The sequence below is a fragment of the Eubalaena glacialis genome, chromosome 13, assembly GCF_028564815.1.
Source record: "Eubalaena glacialis isolate mEubGla1 chromosome 13, mEubGla1.1.hap2.+ XY, whole genome shotgun sequence".
Taxonomy (NCBI): Eukaryota; Metazoa; Chordata; class Mammalia; order Artiodactyla; family Balaenidae; genus Eubalaena; species Eubalaena glacialis.
In genome coordinates, this window is record NC_083728.1 from 21,966,300 (window position 1) to 21,988,710 (window position 22,411).

A 22,411-nucleotide genomic window follows, 5' to 3' on the forward strand; every position below is an offset into this window, starting at 1 on the left:
CTCAGGCTGGGCCCAGCTCCCTTAAGTAACTGAGGCCTGAGGCCTGGGGCGGCTCCTGAGTGGGGCGGGTTCCTGGAATCCGAAGGGGAGGCCTAGTGACTGGAACCTGCTTGCGACACTGTTGGGGTCATGGGTCATACTTAAAAGCCTGTTGTCGCCGTCCCGGGTGAGAGGATGGGTTGGCCTGGGCCCAGGTGACACTCTCTGTCCCCCGTTCCCACAAAGAGACCCCACGTTCATTTCCAGGAAGGCCCGGTTTTATAGACAAGGAAGCTGAGGCTCAGAGAGGCCACGTCACCGGCTCAAGCTCACACACCCGGCAGGTGGCAGAGCTGGGAGTCCAAGCCAGCTGAGTTATACTCACCTCAGTTTATGTAAAAAAGAAATCTCCGTCCCACCCCCACTCCCCAACCCCGATGGGAAAACAGGCTTCTCAAGCCTTGCTAGTGGTAAAATTTTCTGGAAGGCAACTTGGCAAATCCTTAAACACCTGCATGCCCAGTGACCCAGTAATTCTACTTCTGGAACTTGACTCTAAGTACAGAATTAAGTCAGTGTGGAAATATGTCACAGCAGTAGGATGCCCTTTGCTGCTCCGTGTGACATCAGCAAGGTCGGAGTGGGACCCAACCTAAGGCGTTCAAAAAAAGTGCACTGGGTATACTAACTATCATACATTTAAAGTGAGACTGCAGAAATAAATGTATTTCTTGATATTTCAGGAAGATGCTTATGAGGGGCTCATTGTCAACGGCATCATAGGGTGAAGTTCTATTTCTTTGTTCTATTCTCACGTTTGCCAGTCTAGAAAATTCTTAGCAAGGAGTTATGAGGGATTGTTTCTGGTTGGATGGGCAGGATTATGGGTGTTTTGAAAACCTTTTTGTTTGCTGGTATTTCAATTTTTATTTTCTTGGGATATATTGTATTTGCAGTAAGTAAAGAAAATAAAATTTTATTTTGGGAAACAAAATTTATAGTAGGGATTGTGCTTAATTTGTAGGGATCTCTCCCCTTCCAAGGACTCCCTATATTCGTGAGTTTTGTTTTGCCCCCACCTCCAGGAAGCCTTCCCCGATCACCTCCATATTTCCCTGGATTAGAGGAAGGTCCTCCTCTGAGATCCCAGAAACCTTTGCACTTTCTCCATCATAGCATTAACCGCTCTCTGCTTTTCTGTAATTGTGGTACTTTAAAAATATGTCCACAAATTCTTTGATACTCTTTCCATCGAAAGGTGGGGTCTCTGTGTCTTCACCTCGAAATTGGGTGGGTCTTTGGACTGCCTCAACACACTGACTGTGGCAGGAGTGACAGGGTTTCTTCCCAGTGGGTCATAAAAGGCACTGGATTTGGGGCTGGGATCAGAACTTCCCACGCTGAGCGCAGGGAAGCCCACACTGGGGCCTCTCTGCTCCTCTGTGTCCTATTGTTTCTGTCCATCAGGCTGAGGTTTTTCGGGTCCTGTGTCCCAACCCCCAATCCCCCTGCAAGCAGCCTGAGTGCTCCTGAGGGCAGGGCTGAGCCTTGTGAATCCTGTGATCCTTCCAGCTTCGGGTGGGAACTGGCAGGAAAGCAGCATCTATTGAGCGCCTACTATGTGCGGGGCACCATGCTGGTTACGCCACACACCCCCTCTCGGCCCTGCAGCAGCCCTTTATGGTGAGTACTGAAGTCTCGTTTTGAGCTGAAGAAACTGAGGCTCAGAGGGGTGAAGTGATTAAGCCATAGTCACCCAGCAGGGGTTTGAACCCGGATCTGTGAGATGCCATTCCAAAGCGATGGTCAGAGAAGGCTTCTCTGAGGTGACATGCTGAGCTGGGACCCTAAGGATGAGGAGGAGGTGGCCTTTGGAAGAGCCATTCCAGGCCAGCAAAGAACAAGGACAAAAGCCTGGCAGCAGTGTGCCTGGGGGCATCTGCTCCCTGGACTCTGCCTGCGGAGGTAGGGAGGGGCGCTGGGCTGGGAGCCGGGAAACCAAGGTTCCGATCTGGCTTCTGCCAGGCCATGGGGCCCTCAGCAAGCCTTGTTTCTTCCTGTGCCTAAGTTTCCCTCTGTAAAATGAGGGGGACAGAGCAGGTGACTCCCATGGGCCCTTCCAGCTTGGAGACGAGGGAGGACATTCTAGAGAGTGGGGATCTCATGGGGACACAGATGTCACTCTTCCTCTGGCAGAGGTCTGAGAATGTCCAGGCTGGGGGCTGTTTACAGGGGCGGGAGTTCCCATAGCAGTGAGCTTTGGACCTTAGAACTTCCCCGGCTGGCCAGCGTGCCCCATGGGCCCAGGCCCGGCCTCCACCGCCACAGGTGCCCACCCCCAGGTCAAGGTCCCTGCTGGTGACCCAGGACCCAGCAGAGGCCCCTGGGAGCAGCATGAATCCAACACTGGTCAGAACCCCTGGACTTTTCTCCTACCACTCTGTCCATCCACCTCCACGAAAGCCAAAGCCGCTGTCACTCCCTCACCATCAAGTCCTACAGCAGAGAAAACGCTCTCCCTTTTAACAGGAACGGTGTTTACTGTGTTCTGATTACAAAAGTCTCGAAAAGAATTTGGAAAACCCGGAATTTGGAAACCACAGTGCCTGGAATACTGAGCAGCACATAGTAGATAACTGAGTGAATGAACATAAATCGGAAAAGTGAAAGGTTAAGGGCATGGATGCTGGGACCAGGTGGCCTGGGTTTGAATCCTGGCTCACCCACTGGGTGACCTTGGGCACGCTGACTCAGTTTTCTCACCTGTAGTTGGGCTCAGCCCAAGGCCAGCACGGCAGGAGGTCGGAGGTCAGGAAGAGAGCAGGGTCAGGGCACTTCTCCCTGCTTCCTCCTTGCTTTGGATTTTAGGTCTAGCCGTGGTTGCATCACTCTTGACACTCCTCTCGCCCTTGGCTCCAGCCTCCCCATCTCCCCCCCAGGCTGGGACACCCCGACTGCTTTCTTTGCGGCTTCAAGCCTAGGGAGGCTGGTTCCTGGGGGCCTCCCATCCTTCACAGGTTTCCTTAAGCCTGTCCCCCAGCTCTATAAATAGCCCCTTCATTAGAATCCCAAGAACCATCTGAGCTGGATTCTGATTTCCTGCCTAGACCCTGATTGACACAGTTGGTACACTGAGTATTTCTTCTGTTATTGACCTTTTGTAGCAAATGCCTTCCTCTCCTGGAGAGCTCTGAATTCTTTTCCAAAGTCTGAACAGGTCTTGTGCGGGAACAGTAGCCTGTGAGACAGAACTAAAAGTACACAGCAACCCTCACTCTGCCACCAAGGATGTCTCTGGGGGCCACCTTCCATAGGGAGGTGACATCCTCTTGGATCTTGAAGGTCACACGTGGTTTTGCAGAGGAGAGAGCCAAGAGCCGTCCAAGAGAAGGAAGCAGGGTGTGTCGAAACACAGAGCCAGAACATGTGACGCACTGGCAGCAAGGAAGCCTGGGTCCCTGTCTAGGCTCTGCTCCTGATGGGCTGTGTGACACGGGGTAAACCATGCCCCTCTCTGATCCTCACTTTGCCTCCAAATGCAGATGAAGGTGTTGGACAAGGACAGTGTTCCTCGGATCCCAGGGATCTCATTTATTTATTTTATTTTAAAATTTATTTTCATTGACACATAATTGACAGGTAAGTTTAAGCTGTACAATGTGTTGACTTGATGTATTTATATATTGTATTATGATCACCACTGTAGCATTAGCTGACACCTCTATCACAGCACACAATTATCATTTCTTTTTTGTGGTGGGAATAATTAAGACCTAGTTTCTTAGCAACTTTGACGTTTATGATACAGTATTGTTGTCTGTAATCACGATGCTGTGCATTAGACCTACAGGACTTATTTATCTACTGGTTCCAAGTTTGGACCCTTAAATATCATCTCCCCAGTTCCTCCCCACCCCAGGCTCCCAGTAATCACCATTCTACTCTCATTTTTATGAGCGCAGCTCTTTTAGATTCCACATATAAACGATATCGTACAGTATTTATCTTTTTTTTTTTGCTTAGCATAATGCCCTCAAGGGCCATGTTGTTGCAAATGACAGGATTTCCTCCTTTTTCATGGCTGAATAATACTCCATTGGGTATAGATATACAAATGCCAGATGTGGAGATAAGGGAATGCTTGTAGACTGCTGGTGGGAATGTAAATTGGTACAGCCACTAGGGAGAGAGTATGGAAGTCCCTCAAAAGATTAAAAATAGAACTGCTGTATGATCCAGCAATTCCACTTCTGGATATATATGCAAAGGAAATGAAAACAGGATGTTGAAGAGATATCTGCACCCCTGTGTTTATTGCAGCGTTATTCACAATAGCCAAGACATGGAAACAAACAAGAGTCCGTCAACAGATGAATGGATAAGGAAGTTGTGGTATGTATATATACACCAGGGATCTTGTTAAATACAAATTCTGATTCATCACGTTCCTTTGGGAGCTGAGACTCTGCTTTTCTAACAAGCTCCAGGTGGTGCCAATCTTGGACCGTACTTTGAAAACAATGGACTAAGTGGGCTCCAAGTTCCCTCCAAGCTCAGTGATTTTATACCTCTGTTCACTCTTATTTTCGGGGCAGTTTTCTATGATGGTGCCTGCACTCCTGAGCACATTGGCTCTAGTTGAAGAGAAGGATGTCGTGAAGACCTGCCTTTTTGGAGCTCTGTAGGCACTTTGGAGTTTGATGTCTATGGCTGTCCCCTCTCCCAACCCAGTCACCTGCAGATCTGTGATGTGTGTGCATGAACACACACACACACACACACACACACGCATGCATGAGCCCTGAGGCATGTGGATTTACAGGAAAAAAAATAGTACTGTCAGTGCCGATCCAATGTGGTTTGAGATTGTGTCACCTACTTGGGATGCCAGGAGATGTCACCTACTGAAGCAGGGCTGGCCACGAGGGCACACAGCCTCTCACCCCAGGGAAACTCTAAGGAACTTGAAAACCCTCCCATGTCTCCCTCCACCCCTTCTCTGCCTCTGCAATTGGCAGCATCTAAAATCCGAGCCATAGCCTCATTTCACCAGGTCTTAATAGCTTTGGGGACCCTAAGGAGCTTCTGTTAAAATGAAAATGTCTCAGCAAGAAAAGATTCTTTAATATTTGCCAGAGTTCACTTTATTGGATTCCTTTCCTGGAAGTCCAGAGGGCCCTTGCTTTTACAGAAGGGGAGGCTGAGACGGAGGGAGGGAAGACCAGCCACACAGTGAATCCATCACTGAACCCAGATTTCTAGCCAGGCAGTAGTTCTGATTCTTGGGGTCAGGCCCATCCAGGCAGGCAGCCCTGGATCAGACTTTGAAAATCATGACAAAGTGGTTTTGGATTCAAATCCTAGATCATTTAAAAAATAAATATTTATTGAGTGTCACCCGTACGGCAGGCATTGGGAAGAGAACTGTGGCAAGCCAGATATAGTCCGTACAGTAGAGTAAGAATTAGTGGGTTTATTAATATTTAGTGCCAACTTTGATTACTGCCTGTCAGATACTGTACCACAGATTTCACATAGATGTGATTCTCATAACAACGCTTTGAGATGGGTATTATTATGATCCTAATTTTACAGATGAGAAGACTGAAGGCCAGAGGCTTAATGGCTCAAGGTCACACAGCTGGTAAACAGCAGAGCAGGAATTTGAATCCACAGTGTCTGGGACCACAGCTTCTGCTTTTAACCACCATGGCATGAGCTCATCAATGGTACCACTCATTCCTCACAACGACCTCGCGCCACAGAGGAGGGCAAGGTTTTACCTCTACTTTTCAGAGGAGGAAATAGAGGATTAGAGAGGTTAAGTACCATTTGGAAAGTTGTGCAGCCCAAGAGGTGTTGCGTTAACACCTCTTCTTCTCTCCCCCTGTAGGGTACCCCTCCTTCATATTTAAGTCAGCATTGCCAAAAGGAACCCCAAGTGGGCAATGCTTAACCAGAAGTGAAGCTGCTCTGATGATGAGCTTTTAGGCAGTCCAGAGTGGACAGTTCAATTCTTTTTTCTTTAACACCTTTATCAACATATTTCACATACCATAACATCCACCCATTTCAAGTGTACAGTTCAGTGGGTTTTAGTATAGGGTTGGCCAAAAAATTCGCTCGGGGTTTTAATGGGAAAACCTGAACGAACTTTTTGGCCAGCTCTATATATTCACAGGGTTGTGCAACTCTCACCATAATCTAATTTCAGAAGATTTTCTGCACCCCCCCCCCCAAAGAAACCCTGTACCCATTAGCCATCATTTGGAGTGAGCAGTGCTTAGCCTGAAGGGAGAAGCTGCTCCAATAGTGGTTTTGTAGGCAGCGCGGCAGATAATTTGGAGTGTGTTGGGGGGATGCTCCGCACATCAGACCTCCAAACAACTGCCTATTTCTCAGCCATTAGTAAGAGGTCTCCAGGGCGTACTGTGTTCCACTCACCAGTCTTTTTTTTTTTTTTTTCCGTTGCTGTGCATGGGCTTTCTCTAGTTGCGGCGAGCGGGGGCTACTCTTTGTTGTGGTGCACGGGCTTTTCATTGCGGTGGCTTCTCTTTGTTGTGGAGCACAGGCTCTAGGCACGCGGGCTGCAGTAGTTGTGGTGCACGGGCTTAGTTGCTCCGCAGCATGTGGGATCTTCCCGGACCTGGGCTCGAACCCGTGTCACCTATATTGGCAGGTGGATTCTTAACCACAGAACCACCAGGGAAGTCCCACTCACCAGTCTTTAGATCCAAGAAATAATTGCACTTTTTTCTATAGAAAGTGGGGCAGGGGCTGCCTGAATGTTTTGGAAAGTAGAGGGTAGGTGTGGGAAGGGGCTGACCATCTCCAAAGAGACGAAGTGAGGGTGGGAAAAAGCAGGGTTATGTCCCCTTACTTATCTGTTATGCTCCCACCCCAGCCAGAGGGGTCTTTAAAAAGTGTGAATTAGATTGTGTCCTTCTCCTGCTCAAAACTCTCCAATGGTTTCCTTAATTTCTGGAACAAAATCCAGAGTCCTTAACAGTCTTCAAGGCCTCCCAGCCTCATCCCATGCTGTGCGCCATTCGCCCTCTTCCAGCCTAACAAGCTGCTTTTTTCTGTTCCTATTCAGTGCCTCCATTAGTCTTAGGCAAACAGAAAAAGTGCACCCTCTTGGAGGACAAATAAGAGAAAGGGTTTTGTTCCCTCAGCCTGGTGCCTTTTTACAGTGCACGGCCTAGGCAACTGAAACCAGTAGTCCTGCCTTCAACATGCCAAGCCCCAAACAGGCAAGATTTGGACATCTGGGAGGAGTGGAAAGAGCATGGGCTCTGACGACATAAAAGGCAGGAATCCCAGCTCTGCCACTGACCAGATGTGTAATCCAGGGAGTGACTCAATCTACAAGGACTGAACAAATCTCACCCTGCGGGATGGAAAGTGCTGTGAGGATTAAATGAAATCATTAGTGTGCTATGCTTGATCAATGTCCCTCCCTTCCCCTGTGGGGCCCCAGAGTCTCTACCTCCATTTAACAGAGAATCAATGATGTTAGCAGAAGCATGTACATTTTTCTTTTAAAATTAAAAAAAGTTTTTTATCTGCTTTTCCTCACTGCAATATTTCTCTCCATTTTTACTAGCACCAGCCTGGATGAAGTCTGAAGGACAACAGACTCCTAATTTGTGCCCACCCCCTTCCACTCTTGCCCTTCTAATGCTTTCAGAAGTCACAAAAAAAACATTTTTAAAACGAAATCTGGTCATGTCATCCATACGCCACTGCCTGCTTCAAGCTCTTTTTCATTCTTCTGGTCTCAGACCAAATGTCAACAGCTAAGGAGGCTTTCCAGGAATGTTCAACCAGTTTCAAGTACAGCACTATTAGGACCCGTCTAATGGCCTGAGATAGCCACACCTGATGTTCCATGATAGGAAATGGCCCTAAGTCCCCAGGGAAACTCACCAAGAGTCCAGCAACAGTCTGGGCTGGTGATTGGGCTTCCACACCAGCCTGGAGAGTCATGGGGAAGTGTTAATTGCAGCTGAGAATGTGACTGACTAAAAACTCCAAAGGGCTCTGTCCCCTGGCTCAGTGCTCTGCTTTGGGCCCAATGGCTGGGCAGGAAAGCATGACTAAGAGAGCCATCAAGGTGGAGCCCAAGTGTGGGGCAGAGAAAACGGGCTGTGCAGGCTAAGCGCTCAACAGCGACCCCGCGTGGTGGTGACAGGAGCAACAGCCGCGGTAGATGACTACACAGGAAGACAATGGGCGGTGCGGACTCACTGTTCAACAGCGACACCATGTGGCAGTGGCAGGAACAACAGCCCAATGGACAGAGCCACTCTACAGACCTCTGCCTGACGTTAGGAATCAAGACCCACTCCCTTTGGACAAAGTAAACCCCAATTATTCTTGGGGATTGTGGAATGAGGGATGCCCTCAAAAAGGGACAGTGGGAGTTTCTGCTAAGGAAGGCATGTGGGGGGCTCAAGAAATTAATTAGAGAACTAAAAAGAGGTGATTGTATCTTGGCCATACTGGGTACAGCCAATGAACGAATGAATGGACATAAAACAAGAAGAAACCATACCATCACACAGAATTCCACAGAAAAAACAGGGTTTTTGTTTTTTGTTTTTTGTTTTTTTAATGTTGTGTGAAGCACAAAGAGAAATATTGTGATTACAATTGAAATGCAATTCCTGGAGGAAATGTCCATGCAGCCTTAGCCCTTGAAAGAAATTCATAATCCCTAAAATACACATCACACACTTTTCCAAGGAACAAGGTTCCCATGTTTAGATCATTTCTGAATCTGAGTTCAGAGAAGTTTGCAAGAGTCTCCGAGTCAAGAGCTAGAGAGGGAAGCCTGGAGGGAGGCAGCCCGTGCCCCATGGGTCCTGTCAGGAGCGGGTGCTGACGGCCCCTCACCTCCTGATGTGATTGACAGCCCCCAGCACCCATGGGGACTTCAGCTGTAGCGGACATCTGCACCGAACAGCAGGAAATCCTGGGGGAGAGATGAGAAGGCCGTCATCAGCCAGAAGAGTACCCCTCATTTGTGAATATGGGGATGCTGGGTTTTTAGAAGGAAACTTTGGGAGCCTGTCTGTTGGGAAGGAGAGAGCAGAGCAGGCCTGTCTGCTGACAGAAAGGCAGGGGTGAGTGGGGCGGGGGGCACCTGGCATCCCACCCCTGGGGTCTGCACATCAGTGGCTGCCAAGGCCCGTGAATCTGTCAGCAGCTTCTCTGCCAGCTGTTCTCTTCTCAGACGTGGAGACCCCCAGGCTGCTGGGAAGGCCTCCACTTGTCATCCCTGCCTCTTGGCAGCTCCAGGGAGCCCTCCTTGCAATCAAAGTTGCAAAACCACTTCTCTTTTTCTCCTTCTTGCCCTTCACTCAGGATTTTCAGAAATGAAGGAATTAAATTGTGCCTATGGGGTCATTTTTTTATTTTAAGGATGAACTTGGTAAAATGTGGGGAACGTGGGGATGTGTTTCCTCTGCTCGCTCAGCTATTTCTCTACTGTCTCTTAGCCCTGGTAGTTCTCCCATTAAGTTGAAAGAATCAGGGATTGATGGGCTGGATGTTGGGGGTGAGGGAGAGGGAGGAATCTGGGTGGGGGTTTCCCAGGAGGGCCACCAGGTCATCAGGAAGCCATGGACAGCGGTAAGGAATGTAAGAGTGGGTGATGCTTTCCTTGCAGAGTTATCAGCTTTGTTGGGACATAGTGGGTTTAAGGATGGAGGCACCAAGGAAACCAGCGTAGGTACACTTCGGGCACGTAGAAGAGACTGGAAGCACGGCCGGGTCACTGGGCGGCACAAAGGTGGCTGTTGAGCCTGAGTTGATGGAAGTGACCAGGGAAAGCAATAGTGGGGGAAGGGTGGAGGCCGGGGCAGGAACCCTGGAGAACCCCCACTGGTAGGGGAAGGAGGAACCAGCAAAGGAGACCAAACAGCCCAGTGAGAGGTGGCTGGAAAACCAGGAGAGGGAATCTTCAAAGCTAAGAGAAGAAAGCATTCCATGGATGGGGAAAATAGTGTCAGATGCTGTTGGGGGTCAGGCTGAGGGAAAGGGAAGAGGAGGCCGTCCATTCCGGTATCTTAATCTGCCAGACCCTGCACTTTATACCCCAGGGCCTAGAAGGATGCTGGATGCAAAGGAAGGCATGTGACACCTACTTGTCAAGTATTTAAGTGCATCCACCTTATAAAAGAGGCTTTGGGGCCACCACATGAGTTCCATTTTTACCAAGTGGAGGGTGGGAGTGGTGCAGCTCATGGTTAAAAGCAGGGACCTGGCTTTGACTTTGGACTTCATGTAATGGCCTTTTCTGAGTCTTAGCCTCTGTTCTCTGTTTAGTAACAGCGCCCACCCTCTGGGATTGTTGTAAGGGTAGAAAGCACTTGATCCAGAGCTGACATGGAGGAAGGTGGCTATTGTGATGGGAGATTTGGCAAAGGAGAGCTTGGGGACTCACCTGGTGAGGCTGAAACACCAGGTTGAAGAGCTGGATGGAGGCGGGCAGCGGGAGAGGGAAGCCTTTCTGCAGCTTCTCTGCATTGGAGGTTAAGGTAGAGGTTAAGGTTAAGGTACCTCCTCTGTAGGGAAGAGGGAGGTAGAGGGAGGGAGGGGCAGGGATCCGAGACAGCCAGCCCGGCCTGCCGGCAGCTCCCCTGGCCCGGCATGCCTGGCTCTGGGAAGAAACCTGTGAAGAGGCTGCCTGGAGTCTCCCACTCTCTCCTCCACCGCGCTCCAAGCACCCAGGACTGGTGAATTCCCGCCCCCTCAGCCCCAAGACCACCCTCCTGAGGGTGGCCGGCACTGCTGGTGCACGCCCAGCCCGAGTGACAGCCGGAGCGGCTGCTTGCTGGGCTGTGGAGGCCCCCCGGGGACATGTGATGGATATGCACATGAAGCCCCTCGATGTTTAGGATGAAACCGGAAACGGGCTGTGGTCAGGGGCCAGCTCCCCCATCCCACCACATTCTGGTGTGAAACTCTGGAGAATTCTAAACTCCAGCCTGGTCCCTCAGGTCATTATGAAGCTGCATTTGTCAAGGTAGGAGGAGAAGCCAGAGTCTATATGTAATAATTTGTTGTCTTCATTTACAATTTCTAAGTGTTCTAGTTACACAGCATGTGGGCCTCTATTTGTGCCCTTGCCCCTGGCTCTGCAAAGGTCAGGGGTTTCACCAGTGAGTGAGCTGAGTGGAAGCGTTAGCCCAGGTTCGCCCTTCTTCCTTGGTCCTTCTCTCTCGGAGTTGGAAAAAGACCTAGGGCTCTGGCTTCAGGGCTGGGATCCAATCCCAGTTCCATCTCTCACCTTCTCTGTGACCTGGAACAATCACTTAGCTTCTCTGATCTCCCATTTCCTCCTACAAAAACTGATGACGTTGCTATCCCCTGTCTCTAGGGGCTGGATGGGCACATAGGAGGAACTCAACCCTTTTTCCCGTCCCTTTTCTGGGTCAGGTGCCATTTGAGGTTCATTTGAGGGCAACACCTCCAGCTACCACAACTGGGGCTGGGTATTCGGTGGCTTCAGGACCGAACCCCACCCCACCCCCCGCCCCGCCTCTTCCCCAGGACTGAAAATCAATCCTTTCTCCAAACTCCTTACTGTTAATCTTGGGAAGCACAACAGTGGGCACAACGTAGTTCATGATAGTCTGCAGCAATTCAACCTGGGGATCAGGAGGAGGATGGGACGCACATCAGGGCACTGTAGCATCAGCTGTCCTCCGTCACCCTCCCTCCCACCCAGGGCAACCTCGCAGCTGGGAAAACCGCTGAGAGATGGACACAGGGGTGACGCGAAAACTCTGCAGCTCGATCAAGGTCACCAAAGTGATCCCTTTTGCTTTAAAGGTTCCAGATGCAAATCACATTCTAGGCTGTAGGGGGCAAGGCTGAGGTAAGGAAGGTCATCACAGAGTATTTAAATATGAAAAGCTTTGCATAAGAAAATGCACCCGCTCAGACACTGTGGGCTAGAGAGCAAATTAGTTCAAACTTTTGGAGGGCTATTCGGCAATGTTCATCCAAAGCCTTAAAAATGTGTGTGCATGGTGGGCCAGCAAACATGCCTCTAAGGCATTTATCCTAAGGAAATGAAGTAGTGCAATAAATAGAACCAAATCAATAAATTAACAGCAACCTACATATCCAACAATTGGGGAATCATCTGGGGAACATGGTGGCACTTTGATACTAAGAGATACTATGCACCTATTAAAAATGATATTGTAGATATATAATTATCAGCACAAATTTTTCGTGATATATTTTTGAGTAAGAAAAAGCAGGCTAATGTATAACTGATTCACTTTGCTGTACAGCAGAAACTAATACAGCATTGTAAATCAACTATACTCCAATAAAAATTTTTTAAAAAAGAAAAAGTAGGTTACAGAAACCATGTAATTCCATTCTGTTATTAAATATTCATAGAAAAAAGTCAGGAAGGATGTACTCCAAATTATTAATTAAGTGGTGAAAACAGGAATGGTTTTTTATTTTTTTTTGTTTTGCAAATCTGTAGGGTCTGACTCTTCTATAATGTATATGTTTTGCTTTTGCTATAATAAAAAAAATTCAAAAATAATGTAACACCCTCAAGATGATTGCCTGTAGTGGTGACATTTATAACTTGTAAATATGTACATTTTTATTTCTAGAACAATTGAGTTTCCTTCCCCAGACTGTAATTCCCTGGGCTCATCAAATGTGGTGCCCTTCTTCTCATGAATCTGGGAACTTTAAATTTTTATTTTCTGCGGAAGCAGAAGTTAGTTACTGACTGAGTCCAGCTGCCACCATGAGAGCCTTGGCACCAATAAATCCATGAAAATACAATGAGGTTGCTTTGGGCCCTTCTGTTTGTTGTAATCTTATCAGATGGAAATGGCTGGCTGGATTTCCATTGGATTTGGAGGGGATGTTGGGACTGACTTCAGGGCTGGGTGGCTTATAAGGCACCCACTCGGTAGAAATCTTGGGGGGCATTTCAGAGATCAAAGGAAATGTTCTCCAGAGGTTTAGCAAGAGGCTCTCTGTAAGATTCGGGCCATGTGCTGTAAAACACTGTGGACAGAATTAGCACACTGTGGCTTCTAATGGAAGTCACAAGAGCGATGCTCATTCAGGTCGGCTGTTGAAGTACACTTGACCTGCTATCTACAGGGGCAACTCCCCACCACTGCCAGAGGGTGGTGATGGGGGAGCAGCAGGGGTGAGTCTATTTGATGACAGTCTGTGATTCCAGGTAGTGGAATCATCTACTTGGGCTGGCAAGACACCTGTCGTCTCCCTCCCACCTGCCCTACTCAATCTCTAAGTGACTCTGCCATTCATTCACCCAGCTGCTCAAGCCAAAAATCTAGGAGTCATTCTTCATTGCCTTTTCCCCCGCCACACACATCAAATCTCTCACCAAGTTCTAGTTCTACTTCCAAAGTGTGTCTCCAATCCACCATCTTTCTCCTTCTTCCTGGCCTAGACCCAGCCTCCATCATCTCTCACATGGGCAAATGCACCTGCCTCCCCAACGATCCACATGGTCTGACTCTCGTCCCCTGTAATCCATTCCCCCCATACCAGCCAGAGGCATCTTTTATAAAGTATAAATCAGATCATGTCACTCCATGCATGAAACGTTCACCAGCTTCTTGCTGCCCTTTGAACACAACCTATTCTAGTCCAGAAAGCTCAGGCGAGCCAGCCCCTGCCTGCCTCTCTACACCCCCTACTTGCTTTTTCCAGCCACACTGCTTCTCTGCATTCCCCAAACATTCCAAGCTTGTTTCACCACAGGGCCTTTGCTCCTGCTATTCCCTCTGCCTGCAACAGATCTTCACCTTGCAGGTTCCTTCAGCCCAAATATCACCTCCCCAGAGAGGCTTTCCCTGATCACATGGTCTAACCCTTAACCTCCCCCATCACTTTCTACCGCACCTCCACTTAGTTTTTCATAGCATTGATCTTGACTGAAATGATCTTCTTCATTTCTTATTGTCTGTTTCTCTACTACAATGTAGGCTCTAGAAGAAGTCACTTTCTTGTCTAATTCATCAGCACATTCCCACACCTGGGGAACAGTGCCTGCCACATAGTAGGTATCAATAAAGTAATTAACTTGTTCATTCAACAAACATCTGTTGAGCAGATTTTCTGTACCTGACTGTGCACATTTAAGCCCATTTAAAACTCACCACACTAACTCAGGTGGAAAGGATTATCCCTGATTTGTGGGGAAGATATAAAGTTCACAGAGGGGAAGTGACTTGCCCAAGGCCCACAGTTAGTAAGCTTGGAGCAGCAATTCCAGCTCGGGTCTCTGTGCCCACAAAGCTCCCCGCATCATTACTTCACAGGCAAATTATATGCAAATGAACCAGTGGTCTGTTGAAATGATGCTATGAGCCCAGGTGCCCTCAGGACAGTTATCTCAAGATCAGAGGAAGGAAGGAGCCACCAACGGCCTCAGACTCACCGGGAAGTGGTCGATGTCCGAGTGCTTCAGTTTCAGGAGCAGCCTGTGAGAAGAGGAGGGGGAAGTTGAGACCACCATTAGCCTGACTCATATTAGAGTTCAGTTGCTGGGGAGAAGGGGCCCACTCTGGTGGATACTGTGTGGTTTTCCCATCCTGTATCCATTCCCCCTTTCTATGGTGACAGCCCCCTGATTTTTCCTTTTGGACGGTCACCCATTCCCTACATTATTAATGCTGGGTTCTGGGGTGGGCTGGCCAACGGGCAGAGTCTATCTCCCCTGCCATGGTGATTGCTTCAAGGATTGACCTCTAGCCCATGCTGGTCCAATGAGAGCTGGTCCCAGGACTTCTGCTGGAAATATTGGAAGTGAGGTATTCTCTTTTCTCCAGCAAAATTAGGGAGATGCTGGTAACAATTTTTGCCGTCACTTGGTGACAGCCTGCTGGGAAATGAAGCCAGAATAAGGGATAGTAAAGCCAAGAGATCAAGAGAGTCAGAGTTGTAAGGATATCATTTGAGCACTTGGATCCACCCTTGCCTGAAACCCTTGGACTTTTCGATTATTTGAGCCAATAAACAAACCCATATTTACAGACTTTATGGCATCTTAACAATGATCTAGGAGATAGGTAAATAAATGGCTATTTATTGAACCCCTATCATTCACTATGTTGGTTGCTTTATCCCATTGAATTCCTGTAATACCCAAGAGCCAAGGGCCATCACACTCCCATTTTACAGATGAGGTCCTTGACACTCAGAAAAGTCAAGCAATCTGCCCAAGGTCATACAGCTAACAATCAGCCAAGTAGAATTTCAAACAGGTCTCCCTGATGCCAAAGCTTTTGTTGTCTCCAATACCCTACAAAGTTTGAAAACTCTTACCCTATGGACTCTCACCACCCCCATCCCTGCATGTTTTAGAAAGTCTGTGTTCAGCCATCACCCAGCTCTATTTTCCCCAGCTCCTCTACTTGAGAGGCCCATGGGTGTTTCCAGGAAAATTAAATCCACATGTTTCTAAAGCACTAACACTTGTCAAAATGATGCCAGGAGAATTAAGCAGCACGTAAACCTCAGGAGCCAAACTCAAGGTTAGGAAGGACAGCTCTGTGCCAGAGAGAAGGCAGAAATGGGGAGGAATGCGGGTCAAGACTCAGTTTAAACAGTGTGAAAGTGATGAAGATGTAGACGCCAGGTTGGAATGCGGGGGTCACCGCATCGACTCTGTGCGTCTCCCTCACTCTTGATCTCTGTGTATCTCCTTGTCTCTCTCTCCTCTTTCCTCCTTTTGTGTCTCTCTGTCTCTCCTGTTAATGTGTCTCTCCATCTGTCTGTCTGTCTTGCTCTCACTCTCTCTTTCTCTGCGTCTCTCCCTCCCTTCCTTTGTCTCTCTCTGTCTCTCTGTCTCTTTCTGACTCTCCCTCATTTCTGTTTTTTTTTTTCTTTTTCTGTGCGCCCCTCTGTCTTTCTCTTTTCCTCTTGCTTACTGAGTGCTTATTGTATCCCTCGAAGTGTTCTAAGCACTGCAACACATATTAATACCTCATTTCACCCTCAAAATGATGCTGTTGGCAAAAAACAGTTATTGGGCTTATTTTACCAGCCAGGGAAACTGGCTGAAGTTTGGAGAGTTCAGTGCTTGCCAAAGGTGAGCTGCGTTTCCAAGGCAACAGGCTCAACCTCAGAGCCCACATCCCTAACCACAACCTCCTCTGCTGGGATTCCAACCCAGGCACGGATTCCAGGGTCTCCCAGCAGGAGATGGCTGATGAAGTCCCAAGGAAGGGTGTGAAGAAGTTGAAGTGTTTTCCAAGTGCCAAGGAAGGCCAGGGACGTGGAGTGGCTGGGGGCTGGAGCACATTCATCAGCTGGCACTGCCCAGCCATGAGTGGGCCTAGGATGGGGCGGGGGGTGACCTGGGCTGCAGGGCTTTCAGTGCTAAAACTGGGACACTGCAGACAAACTGAGATGGTCGGTCACCCTATAATGTGTGGTCTCAGGTCACTTCATCTCTGAGCATCAGTTTCACTGCCTGCAAAATGCGGATATTGTGCCCACCATGCACTGTTTGAGGCTTAAATGGGATGGATGAACAGGAAAGCTTGGCACACTGTAAGGTCATTGCTAGCCCACAGGCACCAAGAACAGATGGGCAGCCCCCTCCTCACGTGCCCACAGGCCCACTTACTTGTCCAGCTTGAGCTCTCCAACAAGTCTGTTGGACTTGGCACGAATATCCACAGAAACGTTCACGTTCTGCAAAGAAACAATCCAGGAAGTGAAGGCCCCTGACCCAGGGGCTGGGGACTCTGCGAAGCCTCCAAGACCGGAAGGTAAGCTTCACAAAGGCTCGGCAGAGGAGCCCTCATTGTTGGGTCAGACCTGTGGGACCCACGGAGGAGAGGACTCTTCCTTTTGCAAACTTTGTGCTTGTTGATGAGTCCTGGCCTGTCAACCAATTACCATTTTCTCCCCCTGCTTCTGAGACCATTTCAGCGTTCCCAGGCCACTCCCGTGGACTGTGGGAGACAGGCTGTGGGGCTGGAGTCCAGGCCAGCCCTATTCTCACAGACATTCATTCATTCATTCATACAACGAATGTTTACTGAGTCAGGAAACCACGACTCCCAACCTCGGCTTTCCTGCCCACTGTCTGTGTGGCCTTGGGCAACCCCCTCAGAACCCACTGAATCTGCAAAGTGGGGAAAACGGGCCTCAGCCTGAGACTGGGCAGACCTGAGTACCTCCTGGTGGGGAGAATCTGGCCCTCACCTTCAGTTGCCAGAGTGGGTGCCACCAAATGTTTGCGGTGTGACAGAGTGATCAAATGAATGAATGCACAAGTCAATCATGGAATAAATACTTGAATAAGTGAAGGATTAAACTCACAAAGGACAGAATAAAGATATGCATGGATGAATAAATGATAAAGGAATGAATGAACAAACAAATATACAAATGAATGATCAATTGAACAAAGGTATAAGTAAATGAATGATGGAATAGATGAATGTATGTATGAACCAGCAAAGATATAGTATATTTCAAGATAGCAGTCAAATGAATAATTGATTGAATGAATAAATGAACAAATCCACAAATACATAATTGAATGATCAAAGATACAAGTGAATGAATTGGAAATAGTACGCCTATTTCAAGCCAGCGACGGAACGAACAACGGAATGAATGAATGCCAGTAGAAGTCAGAAGCAGTAGGACAGTGGCGCCAGTCTCAGGCCCTGGAAACACACAGTCCAGGTTTGAGTCTGGGCAGGATTCACACTGGTCCCTCTGACTCTGAGGGCCATGCTCTTGGCCCTGTCCAGGGCTCCCCATCTGCTCTCACCCGGGAGCAGCTTACCACCTCAAGCAGGAAGAGGGGGGCCAAGGAGGAGTCTGGGAGGACAGCAACGGCCTGGGTATCCAGGGAAAAAGTGAGGTCAAGGCCGGTGGGGCACACGGCGACGTTCGGTGGGGAGGAGGCCCAGATGAGGAGCTGCATCTTCATGTCAGGGAACATCTTAGCCACCTGCAGCCCCCAGCAGGGACAACCAACAAAAGGGGCAATTTTATTAAAATGTTTCTAAATCCAATCTTGTCCTGGTCCTGCACAAACACCACCAATGTCTTCCCATTGCTTTTGGAATAAATCGTAAAGACTGCATAATTCAGCACTTGGTACCCTGCCAACCTCACGCCCCGTGCTTCTGCCTCTTGCCCTTTAACTCCAGCCACAAGGAACTTCTCTCCCTCAAATATGACCTGCTCTCTTCCCATCTGAAACCCTTTGCACTCTCTGTTCCCTCTCCCTGAATGCTTGTCCTGTATTCTTCCCTAGCTTCGCTCTTTTCCTTCCTTCAAGTCTAGAGAGCAGTGGTGGCTTCAAGGGGGAACAGAGGAGAGCTTTGGCAACACCCCCATCTCAGCTAGCCTCCAATCCTCCCCCAGGTAAACTCACAGTCTGAGTAAAAAGAATGCCATTGTTATGCAAATGAAGCTTCAAGACAATTCCCCTGGCCCCCTACCAGTCACTCCTCCTCTACACCAGTACCTCCTGTATAGAAATTTCTGGAAGTGCCACCACCGAAGAGGCCATTATGGACTGAAAGTTTGTGTCTCCCCGCCCCCCCACCGCCCCCTGCAAATTCATATACTGAAGCCCTAACCCCCAGTGTGGTTGTATTTGGAGATGGGGCCCTAAGGAAGTAACTAAGGTTAAATGAGGTCATCAGACTGGGGCCTGGTCCAACAGGATTACTGTTCTAATAAGAAGAGACACCAGAGCTTTCTTGCTCTTTCTCCATGTGCTCAGAGGAAAGGCCATCTGAGGACACAGCAAGAAGGCAGCCATCTACAAGCCAGCAAGAGAGCCCTCACCAAAAACGGAACCTGCTGGCACCTTGATCTTGGACTTCTTGGCCTCCAAAACTGTGAGAAATAAATTTCTGTTGTTTAAGCCAGCTGGTCTGTGGCATTTCCTTATGGCAGCCCAAGCAGACTGAGAGGCCTTCCTCCGCTGCCTTGTCTGAAGTGACCTCATCAACTTCAGCCAATAAGTGCTGGCTTCACTTATCACAGTCTGCATTTTCTTTTTTATTGTTTTGGGTGTCTGACAATAATTTTCTCTCTCCACTGGACTGGAGCTCCAGGAGGGCAGGGATATGGTCTGTTTTGCTGGATGCCCAGCACAGGGCCCCAGAAGTGGGGTGGGCCCTCAATGAATATTTGCTGAATGGATGAGCCCTCAGCATCTACCCTCACACCTGGTCACGTGGATGCCTGGAGCCTTTCTCTGTACTGGGGATGGGCTGCACAAAGCTATTTCCATACTCTCGGGCTGGGTTGCCTCTGGATCTGGAGAGGGGCGCTCTCGGCAGGCCACTCAGCAGAGGCCTGTCCTCCTCAGCTCCCCCAGGCCTGCCTAAAGGGGAACAGATCCTTTCTTACCTGGGGTAGGAGGGTTCCAAAGAATTTTGTCGTCAGGAAGAACTTGGATTCCTTTGGAAACTGTAGCGAGAGAAGAAGAGAAAAGGATCTTGGAAGATTATGTCATAGATTCGGGGGCAAATTCCATATGAGGGGTGAGAGGCTGAATATACAAACAGACCATGGCCAGACCACATATGACAATAGAATGCTGACCCAGAGTGGTCAGGGCATGATCAATGACCACCAGCTTCCCTATTTTTTGTATTGAAAAAGTCAAATATGCTCCTCAAACCAATCACATAGGATGCCCGGCTTCCGTTAGCCCACCTCCAGCTTCCCCGCACCGACAACCTCCATAAGAGCCTACCTGAAGCCCTCCCTTTTTTTCACTATAAAGCTTTCCTGCCCCCTGTCTGCCTTTGAGTCTCTGCCAAACGCAATTGATAGAGGTTGACTCCCTTGCCCTGAAGAGTTCTCATTCGGGTGGTCTTTCTTTATTTCCACAGGGGGGGACATGTGGGGGTCAGCATCCCTTTGGTGCCTCTACAGAGAGGGAGGATCTGGCATCCCTTCAGGGAGCAGTGTAGGAGGAACCCTGTGTGGGTGGTGACCAGGGTGGGATCAGGTTGCCCCTAGACTCTGGAGAAGATGGTCATTTCCTCATTTTACAGATGGGTAAACTGAGGCCCAGAGCAGGACTCAGCCACAAATATACAGTGAGGATGATGACGATAACGGTGATATGATGATAAGGCTGGATTACAGACCAACACATGGCAAGTATTCAGTCAACGTTGGCTGTTACTGTTAGTATTCAGAGGACTTCCTCCATGCTGATAAACCTGTGCTGGGGCTGCACCAGCATTCATATCTCATTTAACCCTCATTACACCCTTTGGAGGAAATAGAGGAAACCGAGGCTCTGAGAGGCTGAATAACCACCTAAGGTCACCAGCTGGAAAAGAGGGGAGCCGGGATTTGAACTCAGGTCTGGTTGACTCTAGAGTCCAGACCTTGATCTCCCCAACTGTGAACCAAGACTCAGATCCAGACCGTCTACTGCACTCTGAGCCCAGAGCTCTTCACACATCTACCTCCACCTGGCCTTACCATGTCGTCGCTGAGGGTCAGATTCAGGACTCCAGCCTCTTGATACACGAGCCCGGCCGTGTTGAAAAGATATTCGGAGATGCCCAGGTACACCATGAGGTTGTGGTCGGTGGGAAGGGTCAGCGCCGGCGGGGCAAAGGGAGGGGGCCTGCGGTGGGCCAGCCTGAAAAACTCCCCCTGGGGGTGGAGGCGGCAGAGTGAGCCTGGGCATCCTTCAGGAATTACAATTCAATGTCTCCATTTCAAGAAAAAACGAGCTAAGTATACCAATCACGTATTCACAAAGGAGAAAGCCATGGCCAGAAACTAACAATAGCATCTCTCCTGGGGCTACTTTCTAAGTGCTTTTCCCACCAACCCTGTGAGGTAGGTGAGATTATACTCATTTTACAGGAGGGGACACTGAGGCTCAGGGTGGTGAAGTGACTTGCCCAAGGTCACTCAGAAGGGTAAGTGGCAGAGTCAGGAACTGAACCTGGGCAGCCAGAGTCCGGCAAGCACACTCCCAACCACGCCGTTGGCTCTGCCTCAACCTTGCAAAGAAGCGCAGAAATTCTCCTAAGAGAACAAGGAGGTTCTGTTTGTTTGTTTCCATCTATCAAATTAGCAAAATTTTCAAGAGAGAGGTAAACTGTTTTAAGTGTGTGTGTATTTTAAGCTCATACGACCCAGTTTTTGGTGAAAGTATTCACATGCTGCTGGGGATTATATGTTTATGTTTCTGAAGAGCAATTTGGCAACACATTGCAAAAACAGATCACTTATTTAGCTAAAAAAATAAGAATGTTGAGTTATAAAAAAGCAAATTGTAGATGGATACATATGTTAGAATACCATTTATGTAAAATTTAAAGGCCTATAAAACATACTATATGGAGGATTACTGGACTGAATGTCAATATTATGACATAGTATGAGTGTGTTTCGTGTTTGGTAATTGCAATCATTGTTGCTTTTGTTGTGGTCATCCATTTACAATGCTTGGTGTCAGTCTATTTATCTCTTGTAAAAATAGAATACAGTGTGTGTGTGTGAAAAAAAAACATACTATATAAGAATTATTGACACACACAGGCAAGAGGGACACACAGGGACGTCATCCGTGTGATTCCCTGGAGGGTAGAGGGGGCCTCAGCTATTTATTTCTACAATGTTTCATTTCAAAAAAAATCAGAGGTGAGTATGACAAAATGTGTAACATGTCTTAAATCTGGGTGGTGGGTACATGAGAATGTGCAATATTCTCTGTACTTTTGGATCATTTCATTATTTACAATTAATGACTGTGACACCCATACTATAGAATAAATACCATATGCAACTCTTAAAAATATCAGGTGTAAAAAAAAGACAAAAAAAGAAAACATAAAAGACAAAAATAAAAGAAACAGGTGGACCTATGTACCAAACAGGAACCAGCTCTAATATATATAATTAGGTGAGAAAAGCAAGTGAAGAACAGTGTGTATTCATACGTGTGAACAGATTCTCAGCAAAACTAGATGGGCTTTCACATATGTATATGTGAATGCTTAGGACCAGGAGACTGGAGGGCTAAGACCCTCCACGGCTGACGGCCATTACCTCTGGGCAGGAGCCCCGAGTGGGGATAGGGGGCAATAAACAGGACATTCTCATTCGTTAGGGATAAATAGGAATTGTTTTAATCTTTTATTCCATCGTATCACTTAGATTTTTAAAAACTATACTATTTGGTCCAGCAATTTCACTTCTAGGAAATAGTCAAAGATGGGCAGAGATCCAGCTATGAGGATATTCGAGGCAGCTCTGGTTAAACTTGTGGGAAAAATGGAAAGAGCACAGACACCCCAGGAGCGGGCACTGTCCATGTACCTTACCACAAGCTGTTCACTGAGAGACCCAAGAGCCAGTAAAAGGGCTACGGGAGGACATTTCATTG

The 22,411-nt window shown here is 48.2% G+C and overlaps 1 protein-coding gene across 1 annotated transcript in view; it reads right to left on the reverse strand.

Annotated features, from left to right (window-relative positions):
• Nucleotides 1-8,917: 8,917 nt before the first annotated feature.
• Nucleotides 8,918-22,411, reverse strand: part of BPI (bactericidal permeability increasing protein) — a 29,954-nt gene continuing 16,460 nt past the window's right edge. The window contains exons 8-15 of the mRNA XM_061208787.1: nucleotides 20,491-20,667; nucleotides 19,399-19,458; nucleotides 17,813-17,980; nucleotides 16,637-16,704; nucleotides 14,444-14,486; nucleotides 11,573-11,636; nucleotides 10,430-10,506; nucleotides 8,918-8,956 (exon numbers count right to left, since the gene is read on the reverse strand). Of these exons, the coding sequence (XP_061064770.1) occupies nucleotides 8,918-8,956; nucleotides 10,430-10,506; nucleotides 11,573-11,636; nucleotides 14,444-14,486; nucleotides 16,637-16,704; nucleotides 17,813-17,980; nucleotides 19,399-19,458; nucleotides 20,491-20,667 (696 nt within the window). The remainder of the gene's footprint in view (nucleotides 8,957-10,429; nucleotides 10,507-11,572; nucleotides 11,637-14,443; nucleotides 14,487-16,636; nucleotides 16,705-17,812; nucleotides 17,981-19,398; nucleotides 19,459-20,490; nucleotides 20,668-22,411) is intronic.